The 18,764-nt window shown below is 37.7% G+C and overlaps 2 protein-coding genes across 3 annotated transcripts in view; one reads left to right on the top strand and one right to left on the bottom strand.

Annotated features, from left to right (window-relative positions):
• NMU (neuromedin U) overlaps positions 1 to 18,764 on the top strand; it is a 246,764-nt gene that overhangs the window by 14,338 nt on the left and 213,662 nt on the right. The window lies entirely within an intron of this gene.
• EXOC1L (exocyst complex component 1 like) lies at positions 103 to 14,927 on the bottom strand. The gene is made up of 3 exons (XM_067734696.1): positions 14,807 to 14,927; positions 6,018 to 6,148; positions 103 to 369 (listed from the first exon to the last, which is right to left on the bottom strand). The coding sequence occupies exons 1-3, from the start codon at positions 14,925 to 14,927 to the stop codon at positions 103 to 105; spliced, it is 519 nt and encodes a 172-aa protein (XP_067590797.1).

Here is an 18,764-nt window from a genome sequence, read left to right as displayed (position 1 = left end):
ATAGTAGTCACTGATAAAGGGAAAAAACAAAATCATGACTATCGATATTTACTTAGGGAACCATTTTCATAGAACACTGATGAAGGAACATGGTATACATATTCAGAGTGGCAGGGGACACAGGGAAAAGCACACTAGACTGAAAGCATAAAAGCATATTCTCATAAGGACCAAGCAATCCTTGTTGTTGGAGGACCAAATGGAATCATCATTAATGTAAGTAGAATCAAAGTTCACGATCCGTAAGTCCTTCTTAAGGTATGCATGATTCAGCTTGTTTACAGTTCGAACAAAGGCATATTTGGAAGCACAACTATATGCTTCCAAAGTGTACACTTTCTTGAAGTGCAGATCAAAAAATGGATTGTCCTAGAAGAAAAAGAGAGACATGATTTAGTTTGTAGCCAGGAAAGTAGCTAGATTTCCTGGATTCTCTCATATTGATTGTTGTATTGATTGTAAAGTATCAGTATCAAACATTTTCCCAAAATCTACAAATGAGCTTTCCAAAACTACCTGTTTCAAACATGTTGCTTCTATAAAGAACAATAAGAAAGATTATTTTTGAAGCATCTGTGATTTTTCAATTATGCAAATAAATATGTGTCAAAATGTGCAGTTACCAAGTCTTCCCAGGGCAGTGAATTTGAGAGGATGGATGGGGATGGAAGAAAAGAATAAACCCAATTATAGACTTCCACAGGAGAGAAAAGGTTTCTCCTTTTCTCTACTAGGAGGTCGGTCCCTTGTGCTATTTCAATAGTAGAAGGGGGAAATACAGAATGGCTAAGCAGCCTTAGGCATACAACAGATCACCAACTTGCTGGCTTTGAAGTTAATAGCAAGGAATTACTTTTAAAATTAATAGCAAGGATCATTAAATCATTTGACTGAAACTGACAATTTACTAAAGACTGACTCACTGGATTGCTCTAGGCTGTATACTTCTAGTGGAGATGTTTCAGGGAAAAGTAGGCATCAAACCTGACCTAGGTCCTACATGTTAAAATAATAATCATTGCTACTGTTACTAATAGCAGTAACAACTGTGCCTTGCATTTATAAAGTGCTTTTCAGTTTACAAAATGCTTTCGCATTCATTATCTGCCTGACTCCTAACTCTCTTTGAAGGCAGAGGTTTTCAGTTATTTATCTTTTGTGTATCCACTCAACAAATGTGTGTTGAACTGATCTGAAGTCATCCTATAAAAAGAGAAGTGGAGGTAAACATTGCCCTAAATGTTAAAGAGGCAGAGAGACCAAACCAAGCAAAAGTATTAATGACTTTTTACCATGAGGTGTGTAAAGTTTGTATATAAGAACTTATGTATTTGCAATTTCTTTTTCAAATAGGAAAATTCTTAGAGGAGACAGGAAAAAGAACAAGGGTTTTGGAGTTAGCCAACCATTTTGACTCTGATGTAACCATGGGCAGGGCACGTATTATATTTGGCCTTCACTTTTTGGATAGGGTGGCTATGAAGTTTGTATGAGATTAATCATTTAAACTGTGATACTAGTGTGGAGCTTAATGAATGATAATTCCTTTTCCCAAATCTGTCCCCAAAGATTGTGATACTGGTGTTAATATCACCTTGCTTTACACTATTAAAATTTTTAAAAAACAAAACAATACTTTAAGAAAAAGAATGTACAAGGGTGTTGTGATTTTAAGTACAATGTTCTCTAGTCACACCTTGCAAAATGTTTCCTAGCTGTCATGATTGCAGATTGAAGGACAGTTCTTTAGAGAATCTCAATGAAAGGAAATCACACCCATTCCATCACCAGATACTAAGCATACTCCTTATGTAGTTTCCTCACAGAAACATTTACTCCTTATCATGTAGAAAATATCCTTTGTTCTTTTGAGATACTTGGAGAGGATTAAGTTTTTCCATTAGCCTGATAATTGAAACCTAAGCAGGTATGAACATAGAATACAAGTTCGTCCATCTGTCCCTTCCTTCCTTCCTCCCTCCCGCCCTCGCTCCCTTCCTTCCTTCCTTCCTCTCTCCCTCTGTCTCCTCCTTCCTCTCTCTTTCTTTCTTTTGATAGAGCTAAAAGGGAATCTCATTGTTCATTCAGTAATCCCTTGTTTATAGTAGATTAAATATAATATAATGTAATGTAATAGTGAATAATAGTTTCCAGAGGGGTGAAGCCCAGGTCACACATGTAGTTATTGGCAGAGCCAAGACAAGGACTAAGCTCTCACTCAGCCCAACCCCATTTCCTGCTACATCATTCTCTCTTCTGTTGCACCACGTCAGTCTCCAAATCCCCAGTCATTCTGATTTCTGCTTTATAAATTGACTTCAATTTCAATTCCATTCCATTTTAAAGTTGACAACTTTTGGCTTGAAATAGCTCTATTTAAAACTGTATCATTGCTATCGAGAAAAATATAATATATGCTGACTCCTGAGGATTCAATTACAAGAGGCAGGACAAGTGGAAATTCCCAGAACAACTGAGATATTTTTACTTCATCCACAGAAAAGAAATATTTAAAAGAACTACTCTTTGGATATTATAGGTTTTCTTCTGGCAGTTTAATATTTTAGGCCCTAAAGTGATCAGAAAAATAGAAATACTCAATTTCCCTTTTGTATCTAGTTCACTATGAAAGATAACAATCTTCAAATGGGAAAGGGAATAATTAACAACATAGAGATGGAATTAAAGGCCAGAAAGGTGAGGAGAAAATAGAGCAGAGCTAGCTGCTTCCAATGAATCTAAGCTGACAGGCTTGATTAATACATCCCCAGGCACTGACCAAGCTTATAGAAAATAATTATGACATTAGTAACATTTGGGGTATTACTCTTGGGGTGGGTATAAAAGATGGGGTCTGTAAAATCTTTCTTTCTTAGAAATTTATTTCCTAGTTCTGTAGAAATGGTTGTATTAGATGTTCTCTATCATTTAATAATATACTTGCAGACTAAAAGATATAAGTGCTGTATAATTGGCTGTATAAAATCAGCCAATTATGTTAAACTAGCATATCTACCTTTATTGTGTTTGTCATTAGCCTGAATAGAAAGACCTTTAAAATTGATTTTTTTTAGAAAGCATTTGAATGCATTTTGTTTGGCATTATATTTATTCAATAAAGTATTTAATTAGTGCTAAGTTGGACCCTGTTGCTAAGCCCCAGCAAGCAATCATCCTAGATAGGGTTAAACCCCCAGTAAAATTGCCATATTGCACATGTCTTAATGAAGTTTGAATGTTAAATAAATTGTATATTCACTTGAGGACTTGAGAAAAAATTAAGAAAATGGTCAAAAAAAGAGGTGGGCATGATTAATTCTTGAAACTACAGATTAGTGAACTTGACACTGACTTGTGATAAAATTCAATGCAGTATAGAAATTTTGGCAAATACCTAAAAGTATATAGAAGAAAATACTTTAAAAATTTGTACTCCTATGACACAGAGATAATTATTGTTGAAGTACTGGTTAGTTTCATATATACATTTACATACCCACATACATTTTTTGTATTAAAATTTAAGGTTCAGCTTTCAATTTTCAATACTATGATAAATATGTAAAATGAGATAATATTATAGAAAAGTTTTGTATTCAGCTGACTTTTAAAAAACGTATTAAATGATGAACAATTGTGTTCTGAGGTATTCTTTTGGAAACATGACTTCTAATGACCATGTAATGTTCCAGCATAATGACATGAAAAAATATATTTAACTATTTCCTAAGTGTTGAACATTTAGGTAGAATATAATGTCAGAAAAATGCTATGTGATTACTTAGGAAAGAAAGCAATGAAATCCAGCATGTCTTCACCAAGAAGTCATGCCAAACACACCAAATTTTAAAAATAGGATTCCTAGGTGATAAGATAATAGCAGATAACATATATTGATTTCAGTAAAGATCTTAAGGGAAAAATTTAGATATTCAGACTAGATAATTAATAAGACAGAATTAAGTGGCAGAATTAAGAGCTTGTGTCCATCTAACTTACCACCGTATCCTCAGAGCCTAGCAGAGCCTGGTATACCATAAATTCTCAGTGAGTGACTGAATACACAAATTTGTAGAGATGATAAACAGCCAGCCCAAAGAAGACAAATTGATAGATTTGGAGGTAAAGTCTAGTTCCATCTCTATAGTAGTTATTTGACCTTAGGCAAGTCAGTTAATCTCTTTATGTCTCATTTTCCTCATCTGTAAATCAGGAGTAATGACAGAATCTAATTCATGGGATTTTTGTGACAATTATGTGAAGTTACATATGGAAAGAGCTTTTTGTGGTTCCTGTCATCTGGTAAGAGTTTACTGAGTGTGAGATGGTAGCAGGTAGCAGTACTACTAGTAGTGGTAATAATAGTAGTAGTAATGGTAACCTATCAATTACCTAGAGGTATGCACTTAGCCCTGCCTGCTTCATCATTTTTATTATTGACTTGAATGAAGTCCTAAATGCTGTGCACATTAAATCTGCAGCATACTATAGTGAATATTAAAAAATCAAAATATTAGAAGATTTGATTGGTAGGAACAATAGGCCAACCTAAGAATATGGCATTTAATCAGATTAAGAAAAACTGAGCTTAAATTCTAACTCATCCAACAATAACAGAAATATTTATTGAGTCCCTGATAACTGCCAGGCAGAAGGCTACAATAAAAGATGAAAAGGAATGGTTACAGTTTTTTATCCAGAGGGGAGACAGAGTAAGCCAACAGTTGCAGTTTGTTGGATTATTTACATCCACTGTGCAATGGGGTTATAGGGCAGGGGGACAAGAGTAGGACTTTACTCCATGGGGAATCTGAGAATGGGGTGAGGGATGGAGGTGACTGAGCTTTCTAAGCCCCGAGAGTATTAAAGCACCTTTGCTGTATAAAGTTTTAGGAGAAATGACCAGATATAAAGAAGCCAGATCATGAAGGGCTTTTATCTAGATTTTATTCCATGTGCGTGGCAGGTGCGGCAGATCAGGGTAAATGGCAATTCATGCCCCAAAGACCTGAGGTCTCAGTTGAGTGTTTACTAGAAATAAGAATCCAGATCAAAGGAAATACAAATTGGTCACGCTAATTCTAAAGTATTGTATTTAATTCTGGAAAACCTGAAACATTCCAGAGGAGAAGAGATTGCATAGTGAAGGGTGTTGCAGCAATGTCATGGGAGAAAATAACAGCGCTATGACCTCTTAGTGTTTGTATAACCTGTCATATTAACTTATTTGATCTTCATATGAACATTATTTAAAGAATGAAATGGTTACATTTAACCCAGAAAAGAGAAAACTTGAGGGAACCTTATTAGTGTCTTCAAACATTGGAAAGGCTGCTATGTGAAAGAAGGATTGGGTTTGTTCTGGTTGGTTCAAATGACGATGCTAGGACTGATGGGTGGATGTTATAGTGAAGGAGATTTTAGTTAAACATAAGTGGGACATGTAAAAATAAAGGATGTTAATTTGGAAGTAGAATGGATTTACTCATGTGGTAATAAGTTCTCCATCAGTAGAAGAGTTCAAGGAGAGACTGGGAAAACCACTTTCAAGTGGTCACACAAGAGATTAAAGTACACACCCTTTCCCCACTTTCAACACTGAGGTTGTAGGATTTCCAAGGGTTATTGATCCTTCCAGAGGATCAAGCAGCTAACTGACAGTAAAATCTGAAGAAGATGATGAAAGGAATCCCCACAAATTATGGAGGAAACTGGGCTGGGAAGAGAGTGGTGGTGGAAGCATCAGATATTTAAAGTTTCATAACTGGCTGGAAGATTGTGTTTAACCTGTTAAGAAGACCTTGGGAAAGATGTTTTAACTCTAATCGAAAAAATTCAAATTTAAACTCATAAAAACAGAACAAACAAACCAGTAGATCATCCCAGTAAACTGTACCACTTAAGAATAATATGTCATTTTAACTGTCAGTACATGCCAAAAATATATGAAGTAAGATATTAACCATAAAGGTCTCCAGCATATTGATCCCATATCTCCCTTACAAAACAACACTTACTGTATCTGCTTCTTTTCCATCGATCATCCGCAGATCGTTCAAAGACCACTTTTTGGTTACTTCATATTTTTCATCTAAACCTATTCTGTAGTGTTTCACCATAATTATTTTTACTTCTTCATTTTTGGTCACTGTAGGACAGAAAAACACTTCGTTTACCTAGACTCTTAGAATATAATAAATTATTCATCATCATATTTTTCAGTATTTATGAATCTCCTTTTCCTATAATAAGCTTGAACATACATTGTATCTGCACCCCAGTTATGAACCCTGAGGTATCTGAAGCTTCATGAGTATGCCCTCAAATTTCCTCAGTGTGTTAACTTTATTTTTGCTGCAATTGTGGTCACATACAGCCGCGGTAATGTCTGTCAGATAGAACACCGAGCTCTGTGCTTTCAGCTCTGAGCTTTGTGGTGGAGGATAGAGTTCAACTCAGGGCAGGAAATAGGAGGCTTAGTGTGAGCATACAGTCAGTGCCAAAGTGTTTACCAGAACAAGTTGGAATTTTAATTTATGACAATATAAGAAAATGGAAAGTACAGGAAAATGGAAACAGCACAGGAAAGTAAACAGTTCTGCTCATACAGCAACCCACTGTTGAAGACTGACCATGCAAATACTTGTGCACACTTTTATTTTTTTAAGTTGCTGTGAGATTTTTGATGTAAGAGTGCTTGCAAAACAGCAACTACTGACCTATTTGGTATCGTTTGAGATTTTTAATCCTCCGTAGTGTGTATCCAAAATCCTAGTATTCAAAATGTGCCATCGAGACAAAAAACTTTAGTTCTATACTTTGAAAGGTATGGGAAAATCATTGCTTATTTTATGTGAACAACATGAGGGAAATAATTTCCTCGTCTTAAAATCATTGTGTTTGGTCTCATATGAACACATTAGAAGAATCAACATTTGACGTTAGAGTTCCTGGACTGAAAGTTATCAATGAATTCCCAAGGGAGTATTTACTGGGTATCCACTATTTGCCTGATAGAACTATTACAAATGCCACAGGGGGTACAAGTATGAGACATGGTCCCTGCCCTCTGGAAACTTATGGTTTTGTTGAAGAGACAAGGCTAACACACATGTGTCACATAAAATATATAATATGAATGTATACAGGTATATTATAAAGAGGTGGCAGTGGTAACTGAATATCTTAAACTTTCAAGGTGGATGATGTCACTTGGAGAGTTACAAGCTGGTTCTGTCTTCTAAGAATGAGACTGGAATTTGTCTTTGGAGAAGACTCTCTTCTGGTTCTGGAAAGCATCACTTTGGCATGACCTCCGAGTTAAGAAGATTAAAACAATATATTACAATATAATCATAGGGATAGATAAGCAATATGGAACAGACTATATGTTTAACAGAAGTTCTAAGAAGGGAGAGGATTCGAATAAAGGAAACAATTATGGAAGAAATAGAATTGGAGATAGAGCTTTAAAATTAGTAAAGGCAAGGATGATACTGACGGCATTTCTAGGTGAAGGACAGTATGACAAAATGAGTAGACAATAGACCCTGAACTTCACCGGGTAGGATTAGAGACAGTGGATTGTATAGATTGATTGGTGTTAGGATATGGTGGACAACAAGGTTAACCAGGTTGTGAATATGTTTTGAAAAGTGACAGAAACCACTATGGACTCATGGTGTCTCAACCCCCCTCTGATGGGAGGGATTGGAATCTGGCCTGGACAGTAAGGGCTCCAGAGTTGGGACTGGTGAAGGGAGTAGTTATCCTCTGTAAGTGCAGGTGATACTGAAATTAAGGCAAACAGTTGAGCTTAGACTTCATGATGGAGCTGAGCTCAGTCTCCCAGAGAAGGGAGTCTGAGCAGGTTGACAAATCTAAGAAGAGGGCACTATGTCAGTTCAGTGAAAGCTCATACTGTAATACATATTCAGTAAGTCTCTTTCCTCCTTGAACAGGAGACTAATACAGTGGTGCCCTGTTGAAGGAGTATTTTTCTGGAATCAGTGATGCCCAGGATACACTGAAGAAGAAAAGAAAGAAGAACTGGAGGTCCCTAGAAGAGGCAGTGTGTCTTAGTGGGCTCTGGCATTAAACATTCCAGATTCAAATCATGAGACCACTTCTTACAGTGTGGTCTGTAATCTCATTATTTAATCTCTAGAGAGATTAAACCTCAGTTTTCTCATGTTGTAAAGTGGACATCAGAGTGATACAAACCCATAGGGTATAAAGATTAAAATATATAAATGACTTAGGGTAGTGCCTGGTTTATAGTAATTGTTTCCGTTTTTGTTTTGTTTTGTTTATGAGGCTTTTGTTGGAATCTAGGTGTAGGATGTAGGCAATGGAAATAGAGGTGGTAAATCTAAGTTAGATTTTAAATGAGGCATTCACACCACTGGATGGAAACCAAATACGTAAGCATGGTTGGGCGGAATAGTGAATTTAGTCTTTGATGTACAGATGAGCTCCATAAACTATCTCAGAAGAGAAGGAGATGATGGAAGTTTATAGTTTAGGAATGAAGGTACAGACTTGGGATTTTTCTGTGGGGACAGGCTTCCAAAACTAGGTTTATAGGGAGAAGAGCAGAGGAAAGAGGTGAAACAGAGTAGAGAATAAAAAAGGTGCCAGCAGAGAGGTCTAAGAAGGGACCCGCAGAAAAGAGACAAGCCCAACAGTGCAATCTATGGAAATCAAGAGGACAGAGAATTTCAAGAGCTGGAGACAATCCCATGAAGTTACATTGTTGGGTAACTTTGTTCAGTCCTGGCACGGAATCTGACTTGGGGAAGATCATTGATTTCTTCACTGAGGGCAGTTTCTCTAGAATGGGGAGGGCAGAAAACAGCTTGTAGAGTGCTCCTTCATGGACTCACTATGCTGAGTGTGTACTATGCGCCAGTTCTCATGTTAGGTAGGGTTTAGAAAGAGAGATAAGAGAATAAAGGCTATGATTTAGATCACATATTCCAAGAGTCTGGAAGAGGAGTGATGGCATATTTTGAGGACAAAAGGAGTGATTGAGGGGCACGTCCTGGAGGGGACCTAGTGTGGAAGATCTTAACCCTGGGTAAGAAAACTGGCTCAGAGCCTGTGAGTCTCCTGAAACTGTGCAAAATTTGGTGGGTTTCTGCCCGTGTATACTTCTCCAACACTAAAAAAGGTCCACTTCCACTGGTCTAGATGTTAGCTTTGGGAAGAGGAAAGGAAAAGAGAAAAGAAGCCATTAGGCTGGTGTGTTGAAGTGGAAGCATGGTTGATTCTGTCATACTTAGGACAAAATTTTGGAGGCAGTTCCTTCCCCTAGTAGGTAATTGTCTGTCCAGTCAAAGGCTCTACCTCAGAACCAAATAATAATGTTCTTGTTCTGGCTAGCTGTCTCACTGGTGACTTAGGAAGTGGGAGAGGATGGGGAGAAATAACTGGATACTGTATAAAAATATCATTTGAAGCAAATTCACTGCCTCATCTACATGTTATGATAACCAGCTAATTGACTGTAGACCCACTGATTTGTTTCATTAATTTGATAAGTATTTGAGTGCCCCTTTTGTACAAAGCCCTGGGCTAGGCATTGAAAAAGTGCATTCCCCTATGGCACTGTTCCTGCTCCTGCTGAGATTACAGAGAGTGGGGTTTCAGAGAGAAAACACACGATCAAGTGCTGTGGATGAGGCATGGACAGGGTCTTATAGGAACATGGAGAAGGGACATCTTCATCCCACTAGGGGTCAGAGAGAGCTTCTTGAAGGAGGTTATCTGAGTTGTAAAGGACCATGGGAGTTAGCAGAATGAAGAAAGGGGTAAAGGGAGTTCTGGAACAGCATGTGGACAAAAGCGTAAAATACTTGAATCTTTTGAGTCCTTACAGGCATTTAGTATTGCTGGCATGAAGGGCAGGGGTGAATAGGTGGTAGGAAGCAGGGTAGGCAGGAGCTGGTTCCTGAATGGTCTAGAATGCTATGCTAAGGAGTTCAAATATTATCCTGAAAGCTCTGTTTTTGGGGAGATTGATGAGGGTGAGGAGTGTTGTCGCTGAAGGACTTTAAGTGAATGGTCAGGCTGAGCTTTACATTTTAGAAAGTTTTCTTGGGCAATTCTGTAAAGGATGGGTGGGAGGGAGGGAATGAAGAAAGAGATGTTAAGAAGGTAGGATCTACCAGTCATCAAGTTTTCTTGCATTAATGGTCACTGTCCCACTAATAACAAACTAAGAAAATAAAATGCATGCTTTAAAAGTTAACCTTTTGATATAGTGATGCAGCACAGAGACGGTACAACCTACTCAATTTGGCAAAATAGTCTTCTCTGTAGCCAAGGAGTTTCCAAGAACTGTCTTTAGCCAAGAGTCAAAGTCTGATCAGGCTGGAGTGGACCCAATCCCTAAGTTCCATACTTGTGTTCTGCTGCTAGCTAAAATTAAATGGCCATATTCACATTAAGGCAGCGGCAAAGTGGAAACATCACATTGTCTTAAAACAGAATTTTGTTTGTATAGTCAAAATGTTAACAGAGTTGGTTTCCGTAACATCAGATGTGCCGCTAATTATGATTTAGTGATATCTATAGACCCAGGGACTTTCAGAATGAACCTGCTCCAGTTTCACTATTTTAGTTAGCATTTTCAGAACAACCATCTTAACTTCATGCTAACAACTTATCTTCACTTTTAATTTCAAAATAAACATTGTTGTTAATAACTGCCTCTATTATCATGGTGAAATAGTCACTATTATTCATGAGGCTAAGTGGAAAGAAGACTGGCCAAGTGAACCAATATAATTTGGCAGAACAGGAAAAACAGCTCACGAGTAAACTGCACAGAAAAACTTTAAATACATAAACCACTGTTATTTTACAATCCCAGTGTTACATAATTGTTTTCATCATTGAAATTAAGTAATAGGGAAAAACTACCATGAGATATCAAAGACAAGAAGCCTCAGTGAACATGTTTCAGTGTATTGGTGATGTCTTGGGGTTGTTGAGAATGCTATTATAGATTTCATCAAAAAAGTAACTTTCAAATAATTTTTCTAGAAATATTTTAATGAAATCGATTTTGGGGCAATACTGGGTACTCTAGGTTTAATGTTTGTCCCTCCTTCCCCTCAATTCCTATGTTGAAATCCTAACCCCCAAGGTTACGGTAGTAGGAAGTGGGGTCTTTCAGAGGTGATTAGGTCATGAGGGCAGAGCCCTCATGAATGGGATTAGTGTCCCTCTAAAAAGACCCCAGAGAGCTCCCTTGCCCTTTCCACCCTGCAAGGTTAGAGGGAGAAAAAGGTGGTCTGTGAGGACGCAGATCCCCACCAGACACCGAATCTGCAGGCACCATGTTCTTGGACTTCCCAGCCTCCAGAACTGTGAGAACTAAATGTTTGTTGTTTATAAGCCACCCAGTCTCTAGTATTTTGTTTCCTTTTCTTGTTAACTTATTTAACACTCTTTTTGTGAACAGTATAAATGATTTCACAAAATTATTCAATTCTCCGGTTCACAGAGAAGAAGTTCTTTTTTGGCATCAACATGTAATAGGTATGGAGAATTTATGCATACCATCTTCATAATTCTAGCAAATGCCATTTATTTTCAAATGAATTACCTGTGAATGGAGAATGTTTTTCTAAATATATGTGAATACTTAAATCTGTATCTGAATATGTATACAATTTTTATTTATAAAATATAAATACTTCCATATGTTTACTGTATATTTTATTTTTTTATAAATATTTATTTACAGCATATACTATTTATACATAAACACTTCAGCATATGTTTTCACAATAGATACATTCTTTTCTGTAATTTTAACAATATAACCCCACCTTCCAATTTGGAATAAAATTCTAGCCCTATTTGAAGTAGAATTTATCATTTTTTCCCCCTAGTTAGGATTTAAGAGGAGAGCACTATGTGTAGATGTAAATGTTATTATTTCTGGTTCAGAGAGGTCAACACCGAGGCCACAGCGTTGCCCCATATATCACAGCTGGCAGGTGGGCAAAGCAGAGTCATGTTTCACACCAGCTGTGTCGGACTCCTAGCCTTCCAAAGTCCATTCCACCATGCCCTGCTACTTCCCATCCAATCAGCCATAATCACTTTACATACGATTTCAAGTCCTTCAGAATTTCTTTAACTCATTTGCATTCTCATCACTGCACAACTGACTTGTCAGTTTCTTTTTCCGTACTTTATAGAGCTCCTCCCTCCTTCCTAAGAAGTTGCCGCTTTTAACAGCCAGGGATAATGATGGTCTAGGCTAGGGGAAGCTAATTTCAAGGGGAAATGACCATGTAAACCCTGATGTGGGAGGAGACAGAGGTGCCAGGAAATCCCCAATGTAAATCCTAGCAAACTTCAGAGAGGGAGACAGGATTTAAGACATCTGCTTTTTGACATTGACCAAGTAAGTTATCAAGGCAACAGTAAATCACAATCATCTGGTTGTGAGACCCCTGCAAAAGCCAGACTCTGATTGGATAAATAGAAAGTTTAACTTATTTAAACATATCTTCTTTAATTTGAGAAATGCATGTTGGGATTTAACTACTCTAGACTTGATTCTCACAAATTTAGAACTGCTGGATTGTAGAATATAAAGAGGAAATCATAACTATATGTCTCCCTACTCCCAGAAGGTGGCCAACATTCAAAACCTAGAGTTACCTGCCTCAACAGTTGAGATATGGCCTGCTTGATTCCTATCAATGGAGATTTTCTGAGTAAAGCATAGTCAAAGATTTAGGACTAGCAAGCATCACCCTGACTTTATTTTAAATTACTGTTCTGTCTAATTGCATTCGAAATGGTCATAAAGAGATGCCAAATTTGGGGAAAGTGCTCTCAAGTTGATGGATGTGATATGTAGAAGAATCATAAAGTTGGTGAATGAACATGACTTATAATGTTAACTTTTACCTGGAATATCACAATATTGTCTTCTCTTTCTCACATCTAAGAGAACCTTGTTTTTCCTTTGCTTCTAACATGACAGAATCATTGAATTTTACTAATGAAAGTGATCACCTACTTTATGTGGCCATTGTCCAGGTGAAAACATTGAACCCTAAAGCAGTTGCCTTCACACATGTTAACAATGCCAACCCCTTGTTGTTCCAATCCTGGTTAAAAGGATTCATGTCATTTATGAAAACAGACAGCAGGTGACCCCAGCCCATAGTGTCTTTCTCAGAACTTGAGGATATTGGGGAAAAAATTACATCCATTTCCAAAAATTTAATTCTAGGAGTGTTTTTTTTTTCCATGCCAGATAGAACAAGTTAATTATATAGTTGGAGGGGGGCATTAAGATACATGTGGTAAATTAGATGTAAATAATGCCTGGTAAATAAATATGCATTATTGATTGTTCTATTTTTTATAAGTTTCTTAAAAAACACATATACTCTAATGTTATGTGATGAGTAATTAGCTTTATAAAGTAGGATTATAATAGGTATAAAATTATTAAATTTTCATGTTGGAATGAGCATATTCTCTAATATATTAAGTCAAGATGCTTTGAGACATAGTGATCTGATCGTTTGTATATAACACAGTTTCTAAAATTGTTTCATTTGACATTTTTCCATTTGATTTCTTTCTTTTTCCCGGACTGATTTTAAGTTTTGTACCTTGCTGATATGCTAAGCCTTACACTTTTTATTTATTTGGCAAAATATGCTAGGTAACGTATTAGATAAATGTTAGTATTCTTATGATTAAGTAAATATTCGTATACTTATTAGGAATTACAGAATTTTAAAGAGTTCTTAGCACTTTCTCTAAAGATGTTCTACTTCCCTTATAGTAGCCCCTCTTGACAACTTTTGAAAGTTCTTCTATGCAAATTATCCGGAAAGGAGTTATAACAAATTTTCTGCAAATGCTGAACTGTGTGCCTTAAAAAGCAAAGTCTACAATGCAAACTTAGAGTTTCTAAGCTCTTTCCTCCGAAGCCCCTGAGAACTATTAAAAAGCATGGATTGGGAAAAGGAAATGCTTATATTAAATTCAATAATGGCACAAGAATTTCTGTCTAAATTCAGCACAAAAATTACTGGTTAGGTAAATCGTAATTAAGTGCAAAAGCTTATTCCTACCTTTGGACAGTTTTCATGAATTTTTAAAATATGAGGGAAAATATTTTAATTAGTTTAGAGAACATTTCCTTAAAGTTCCATCTTCATGAACTAATTTCTATCATTAAAATAGTGTTTCTGTGAGCATACTGTGAGAAAGAATTTTTAAAAGATCATTTCTCTTTTCAAAATAAGCCACCAGGAAGTCTAAATAAGCCTCAGAAGAAAATCTAAGGTCTTTTTTTTTTTTTTTCTTTCCTAGCATGAAAAGAGAGAACCCTAGTTGTCCAGATTGGTTGGAAATAGAGCTGTATAACTCAATTCTCCAATATGTTTAAAAATATAGAGAGAGCTCTCTGTTGAATTTTTTAAAACAAGCTCTTACACAAGAAAACTGCATGCCATGCAAGTGAATTAAATAAAAGACTGGAGACTAAATAATCAAATCAGCAAAAGCACATACCCAGTTTCATTTCTGAACAATTAACCAAAATATTTTTAATACAATATTTTTTTGTCTTCCATTTTAGCACTTAAAAAAATTCTGTAGAATCCACATTCTTAATCTTCGCATAGTTAAGTTCTATCACAAGAAGATACATCTGCTGTTATTGCATAGGAAAATAAACACCCAAAAATGTCCTTCTATCACCCAAGCATCTTGGGGTTATTTACGTTTTGAAATGATAACAGAAAGAACAGATTACCTGACACACAGAGGTAATACCTGTCCTGGACCGAGAACTCTATTTCAATAAACTCGTACAGATTCTGCGAGAGTGGCTTAAACAGTTTCTTCTCCAAGTCCTCCTTTACCAATGATGACATTTCCTCCAGTTCCACTTGGCCTGAGGTCCTGGCTCCAGCTCGCTCTTTCTCTCCTTCTGCTCCCTAGATTTCTTGTTTTGGTTTGCAGCTCCTATGTGAGTCCTGCCCACCTCCCAACCCTCACTTTCAACTTCTCATTCCTAGCCAGACCCAGGCTCCTGAGAGCACTCAGCGCAGTCAGACCCCTCACTGCGGTATCTGCCCAGTGGCAGCAGCGACGGCAGCCAAAATACAGCAGCGGCATCAGCCCCGCTGTCACTCTCCAGCATCCAGGTTCAAGGAGGCTGCTCTCTGGAGCTCTCCTGTGGTTTGGGGATGGGCAACATATTTATGAACACCAGCAGATACACTTGTGGAGTCCTCTGGCCTCCCTAGTCTAGTAACCTTTTCCACTTTCACATCACTCTGCAGAAGAAGACCACTACTTCAGCTTGATTCCGTTACATAAATCAGCTGTCTGGCTCTATCGATTGGGATCATCTTCCATTAAGAACTTTGCTGTCATCGGCAAGAGAAAAAGCACCCGTGCTTTCTCCTGACACTTCCAACAAGTCTCTTTCCCTCCTTTCTTTCCCCTCCTGCAATTCATTCAGACCTTTGTTTTCAAGAGAGTCAGCATCCATTCCTGCGTCCAAATTATTTTTTAAATGGGCTTACTTTAATGTTCTTCATTTCTTTACTCACAAAGAGAAATTTACTAGGTACCTACTGGAGCAAAGCATGGTATCTGTTTCTTGGGAGGGTGGATTTCCTATCCTCAAGAAGCTTATAATCTAATAGAGATGAGTACACCAAATAATTATCATAAATGTTTAAAAGTGATAAATGGCACAAGAGAAAGGAAATATAGAAAAGTTATTTGTACCTGGAGAGTGTCAGAGACAGTGCTATGGGGGGGAAGATCTGGAACTTGAAGGGTGAGAGGGAAGTATCCAAGTGGAGGAGGGGGAGATGCATATTCTGTGGAAGGAATGTTGGAACGAAAGCTCTGATCAGTAAGCCACAGGGGGTGCTTGGGAGGACAGGAAGCAGTCCGGTTTGCTTAAATTATATAATTTGTGGAAGTAAAATATAAGGGTGGAAAGGTAAATTGAGTGGGACTGGCTCATGAAGGGCCTTGAATGCCAGAATAATCCTTTGGACTTTATTCTATGGAAGTAGAGAACCAATGAAGATTTGGGGGCATTCATTCATTTGACAAATATTTTTCAAGGGCTGATTTTTGTGCCAGGCTCTGCTCTAGGACTGGGAATATGGCAATGAAGAAAATAGGTCCATTCCTTGCTCTTCTGGAGCTTAGTGGGGTAGATGGAAAATAAATAAAGCAGGAGTCCATCCAAGGTATACTCAGCTGCAAGTAACAGGATACATGACATCAAGTTGTAAATAGGAAAGACGTTAAACGATCTCTCATAATAAGAGGTCTGCAAGTAGGCAGTCCCAAATTTAGCTCAGGACTCATAGGTGAGGGTCCCAAGTGCTTGCCATTTTCTGATCTTCCATCCTCAGAGGCTGGCTTTTTATCCTCAGGCCACTGTTGTTCAGCTGCAAAGACAGGAAGAAAGAGGAGTGGTTGTTGCTGTCCTTGATTTCTCTTTTTGTCAGAAGCAAACTCTTTCTCAGAAACCAGCCAACAGGCTTTCTTTTACATCTTGGTGGCCATGACTGGGTCACATGGCCATTCCTTGGAAAGCCAGAATTTGTCATTTTTGGTTTCTATCACGGGAAGACAGATTTTCTAACAAGGAAGAAGGGCTGGGAATGACTGCAAGCAGGCAGCCAAAAATGTCGTCCGTGGCTCCCCTAAGAAACGTTAATGGCATGTGTGACTAGGCTGAATCGTGGGGTCCTGGGTGAGACATTTGCCTTTCTGAGCCTGTTTCCTTATCTGAAGAATGATCTCTAGGCTCATTTCCTACTTTAACATCTCCTATTCTGTTTGTGATTCTGGGAATCTATTAAAATAATTTGGGTAAGAGGACCAGAGAACTGGTACTCTGCTTTTGGGTATGGAAAATGGAGAAGAAGGAATGAATATAAGATATATTTGGATGATAAAATCAATAAGCTGTGGCACCTAATTGGACGTGAAAGGAGGAAGGTGGAGTCAATATGACACAACTACTTTCCACTTTCATCCAGAGAATGAGTAAATGGGTTCACATCACAGGAGGTAGGTTTTCAGAGAATTATTTTCAGCTTTCACTTAAAAAATTATTTTCCTATGGAGGAAATAAAGACTGGAACAACTCATCAGCAATACTGTCATAAATATTTGATTAGATATTTATTTATGTGATTCTTTGTTTTATGTTTTTCTCCCCTCCTAGACTGTAAGTTTCATGAGGGCGGGAACCCATGTTTTTCCCACTTGCTATACAACCAGGGTATGTGATACACAGTACCTAGCACATCATAGGCATTCTTGCATTCATTTATTCACTCAATTTATTTGTAACAATTTACTAAAAGAACAAATAAGAATCAAATAGTCTTCTAATGACTTAAATTTTTTTTTGCAAAGTTGATTTTGCAGTGAAATATATTCACAGCTGGAGCAGACAGCTGTTAGTGCTGGGGAGGGGGGAAATTTCCCTTTACCCCTCTTGAATTCTTTTGGCTGGTCTAATAATTAAATTGATGCAAGACAGATTAACAGGAGAAAAAAAAAACTATTTAATTCGTACACACGGAGGTCTCATAGAAATGGGACTCCTGAAGTGGCCAAAGCAGGCTGTATACATATCATTTTTAGATAAAGAAACAATTATTTGTGAAGATTTAACAAAACAAAGAGGATTGTGCTTGGGGTAGCAGACTAATGGAGAAGTAATAGGGTTTTTCTATACAGCTTTCTTAACCTTGAATTCCCTAACAGTGATAAGGATGCTTTCTATCCTCCTGGTATAGGGAAAATAACTTCACATGGGAAATTTATTTCCTGCTTTCAGCGGGAAAGAAAGGGGTCAGAGTTGTTTTTTTTTTTGCGGTATGCGGGCCTCTCCTGTTGCGGAGCACAGGCTCCGGACGCGGAGGCTCAGCGGCCATGGCTCACGGGCCCAGCCGCTCTGCGGCATGTGGGATCTTCCCGGACCGGGGCACGAACCCGCGTCCCCTGCATCGGCAGGCGGACTCCCAACCACTGCGCCACCAGGGAAGCCCCAGAGTTGGTTTTTTAACATCATTTTTTTCCACTGGCTGTTTCTCAAGTAACTTTAATTCAAAATAATCAATATGTCATTGAGGCACATTTTGGGGCAGCCTGTCTTGGCCTCCAACATTAGTGTTACCAATCACTTATCCTGTATCAATATGCATTTGCTCCTGTTGCCATGAACACATGGACTTTAGCTGTGAGACTCAAATACACTTCTGAAGGAAATAAATGCTAAAACTTTCTCTGGACGTTCTTAAGAAAAGAGTGGCTGTGCCGAGATAAACCCATGCACCTATGGTCAACTAATCTATGACAAAGGAGGCAAGGATATACAATGGAGAAAAGACAGTCTCTTCAATAAGTGGTGCTGAGAAAACGGGACAGCTACATATAAAAGAATGAAATTAGAACACTCCCTAACACCATACACAAAAATAAACTCAAAATGGATTAAAGACCTAAATGTAAGACCGGACACTACAAAACTCTTAGAGGAAACATAGGAAGAACACTCTTTGACATAAATCACAGCAAGATCTTTTTTGACCCACCTCCTAAGGTAATGGAAATAAAAACAAAATTAAACAAATGGGACCTAATGAAACTTCAAAGCTTTTGCACAGCAAAGGAAACTACACACAAGACGAAAAGACAACCCTCAGAATGGGAGAAAATATTTG

Source organism: Pseudorca crassidens, chromosome 4, assembly GCF_039906515.1.
Source record: "Pseudorca crassidens isolate mPseCra1 chromosome 4, mPseCra1.hap1, whole genome shotgun sequence".
NCBI classification, from domain to species: domain Eukaryota; kingdom Metazoa; phylum Chordata; class Mammalia; order Artiodactyla; family Delphinidae; genus Pseudorca; species Pseudorca crassidens.
The sequence above is the reverse complement of the archived record's forward strand: the minus strand, read 5'-3'. Positions and strand labels throughout refer to the sequence as shown.

What these genes read in the sequence shown, in the direction of transcription:
- EXOC1L (XM_067734696.1), bottom strand. Translation starts at nt 14,927, where the DNA reads ATGTCATCATTGGTAAAGGAGGACTTGGAGAAGAAACTGTTTAAGCCA. An exon ending in GTATTACCTCTGTGTGTCAG is followed by an intron (nt 6,149 to 14,806) that starts GTAATCTGTTCT and finishes TCTGTCCTACAG; the next exon opens with TGACCAAAAATGAAGAAGTA. An exon ending in ATGGAAAAGAAGCAGATACA is followed by an intron (nt 370 to 6,017) that starts GTAAGTGTTGTT and finishes TTTTTCTTCTAG; the next exon opens with GACAATCCATTTTTTGATCT.